This window comes from Fonticula alba (assembly GCF_000388065.1).
Source record: "Fonticula alba strain ATCC 38817 unplaced genomic scaffold supercont2.12, whole genome shotgun sequence".
Classification (NCBI taxonomy): domain Eukaryota; order Rotosphaerida; family Fonticulaceae; genus Fonticula; species Fonticula alba.
This window is the reverse complement of record NW_009242982.1, coordinates 135,580-137,526: the sequence shown is the minus strand read 5'-3', so window position 1 is coordinate 137,526 and position 1,947 is coordinate 135,580. Positions and strand designations below refer to the sequence as shown.

The window sequence follows — 1,947 nt, the reverse complement described above, 5'->3', positions numbered from 1 at the left end:
CCCCCCGCGACACACAGACACCCCCTCCCGCGCACCATGTCCCCCCGCGCCCCCGTTTCCGCCAAGGCGGCCGGCTTCAACAGCGCGCCGGCCGACGCCAAGGCGGCCATGCAGTCGGACGCCGCCGGCAAGAACGCCAGCCAGACCGGCGAGATCTCGGCCGACTTCCACGCCATCAACGTGGACACCAAGTACTTCCCCGGGCTGGGGTTCCGTAAGGTGGCCTCGGACCCGCGTGACGCCGGTCCCGGGCCCAACTGGCTGCACATCGGCATTCTCTTTGCCATCCCGGTGATCGCCCTGTATGGCGTGCTGACGACCACGCTGCAGTGGCGCACGCTGGTGCTGGCGGTGGTCTGCTACGGGCTGGCCGGGTTCGGCATCACCGGCGGCTACCATCGGATGTATTCCCACCGGTCGTGGTATGCCCCGGGGCCGGTGCGCTTTGTCATCCTGATGCTCGGCGCGGCCGCCGTCCAGGGGTCCTGCAAGTGGTGGTCGCGTAACCACCGCGCGCACCACAAGTTCACCGACACCTCGCGCGATCCGTACAACGTGCGCAAGGGGTTCCTCTATGCGCACATTGGTTGGATGCTTCAGAAGCAGGACCCGAAGGAGGTCGGCCGCGCGGACATCTCCGATCTGAATGCCGACTGGATGGTGCAGTTCCAGCATCGCCACTATCTGGCCCTGTCGCTGCTGCTGTCGATCGTGGTGCCGACCATGATCGCCGGCCTGGGCTGGGGCGACTACCGTGGCGGGTACTTCTATGCCTGCCTGTGTCGGATTCTCTTTGTCCACCATGCCACCTTCTTCGTCAACTCGCTGGCGCACTACCTCGGCGAGCAGGCCTACTCGGATCTGCACACGGCCTTCGACTCGTCGATCACCGCCCTGCTGACCCTCGGCGAGGGGTACCACAACTACCACCACGAGTTCCCGCAGGACTACCGGAATGGCATCCGGTGGTACCACTTCGACCCGACCAAGTGGGGCATCCAGCTGCTGCACAAGCTGGGCCTGGCCTATGACCTGCGGTTCATTTCCGAGAATGAGATCCGCAAGGCCCGTCTGCAGGTGCAGCAGGGCCGCCTGGATGAGCAGCGCAACACCGCCCTCCATGGCCGGGAGCTGGACCGCAACCTGACGGCCTTCAGCGGGGCCGAGCTCCGGGACATGGTGCGCGCGCGCCCCGGGCGCCTGCTCATTGTGCTGGATGGCCGGGTGTTCGATGTGACCGAGTTCGCCGACATCCACCCCGGCGGCTGGGACACCATTCGCCGGCACACCATCTCCCCGGATGCCAAGGAGGACATCGTGGACTTTGGCCATGTGTTCCGCGGCGCGGACAACACCCAGCATGTGCACAGCGTCCATGCGGTGTCGCTGCTGGCGCGCTTCATCGTCGGTGCCTATGTCAAGGACGGTGCCGCCGGCCCGGACCTGGCCTAAGAGAGAGAGCCTGCCGGCTGTCTTTCTCCCTCTCCTCCTTCTCTCTTCCTCTGTGTGTGCGTGTGTGTGCGTGTAAGCGCGCGCGCGCGCACAGTGTCGACAAGCGAGAGCGGCGATGGAGAGGGCCGTGGCCCGAGGCCCGCGGGGAGCGGAGCAGCCAGGGCCCTGGCGCTCTCCTCCCCCCTCCGTCGTCCCCCCGTCTTCCCGCCCGGGCGTGTGGTAGTCTGCGCTCGAGCAGGACACGGGGAGTGGCTTAGATGTGTGTGCTGTCCGGCGCGTAGCGGCCGCGATCGCGCGCGCGCGCGCCATGCGGCGGATTATTGGGGCCCCGGGGCGTCTGTGTACATCTTTTTCTGCGTCTCTCGTGTGCCCCCACTGGCCCCCTCTCTTTGCGTGCCCCCGGTGCGAGGGGTGGGTGGGGGGGACACCTCCGCGCGATGTTGTCATCCTCCCCCCCTCTCCGTCGCGCGCCGTGGTGTCTCTCTCTCTCTCTCT

The 1,947-nt window shown here is 67.1% G+C and overlaps 1 protein-coding gene across 1 annotated transcript; it reads left to right on the top strand.

Moving 5' to 3' along the window:
* Positions 1-36: 36 nt before the first annotated feature.
* On the top strand, positions 37-1,452 carry H696_05578 (stearoyl-CoA desaturase (delta-9 desaturase); the record flags this gene model as incomplete). The annotated part of the gene is made up of 1 exon (XM_009499392.1): positions 37-1,452. The coding sequence occupies one exon, from the start codon at positions 37-39 to the stop codon at positions 1,450-1,452; it is 1,416 nt and encodes a 471-aa protein (XP_009497667.1).
* Between the last annotated feature and the right edge of the window lie 495 nt (positions 1,453-1,947).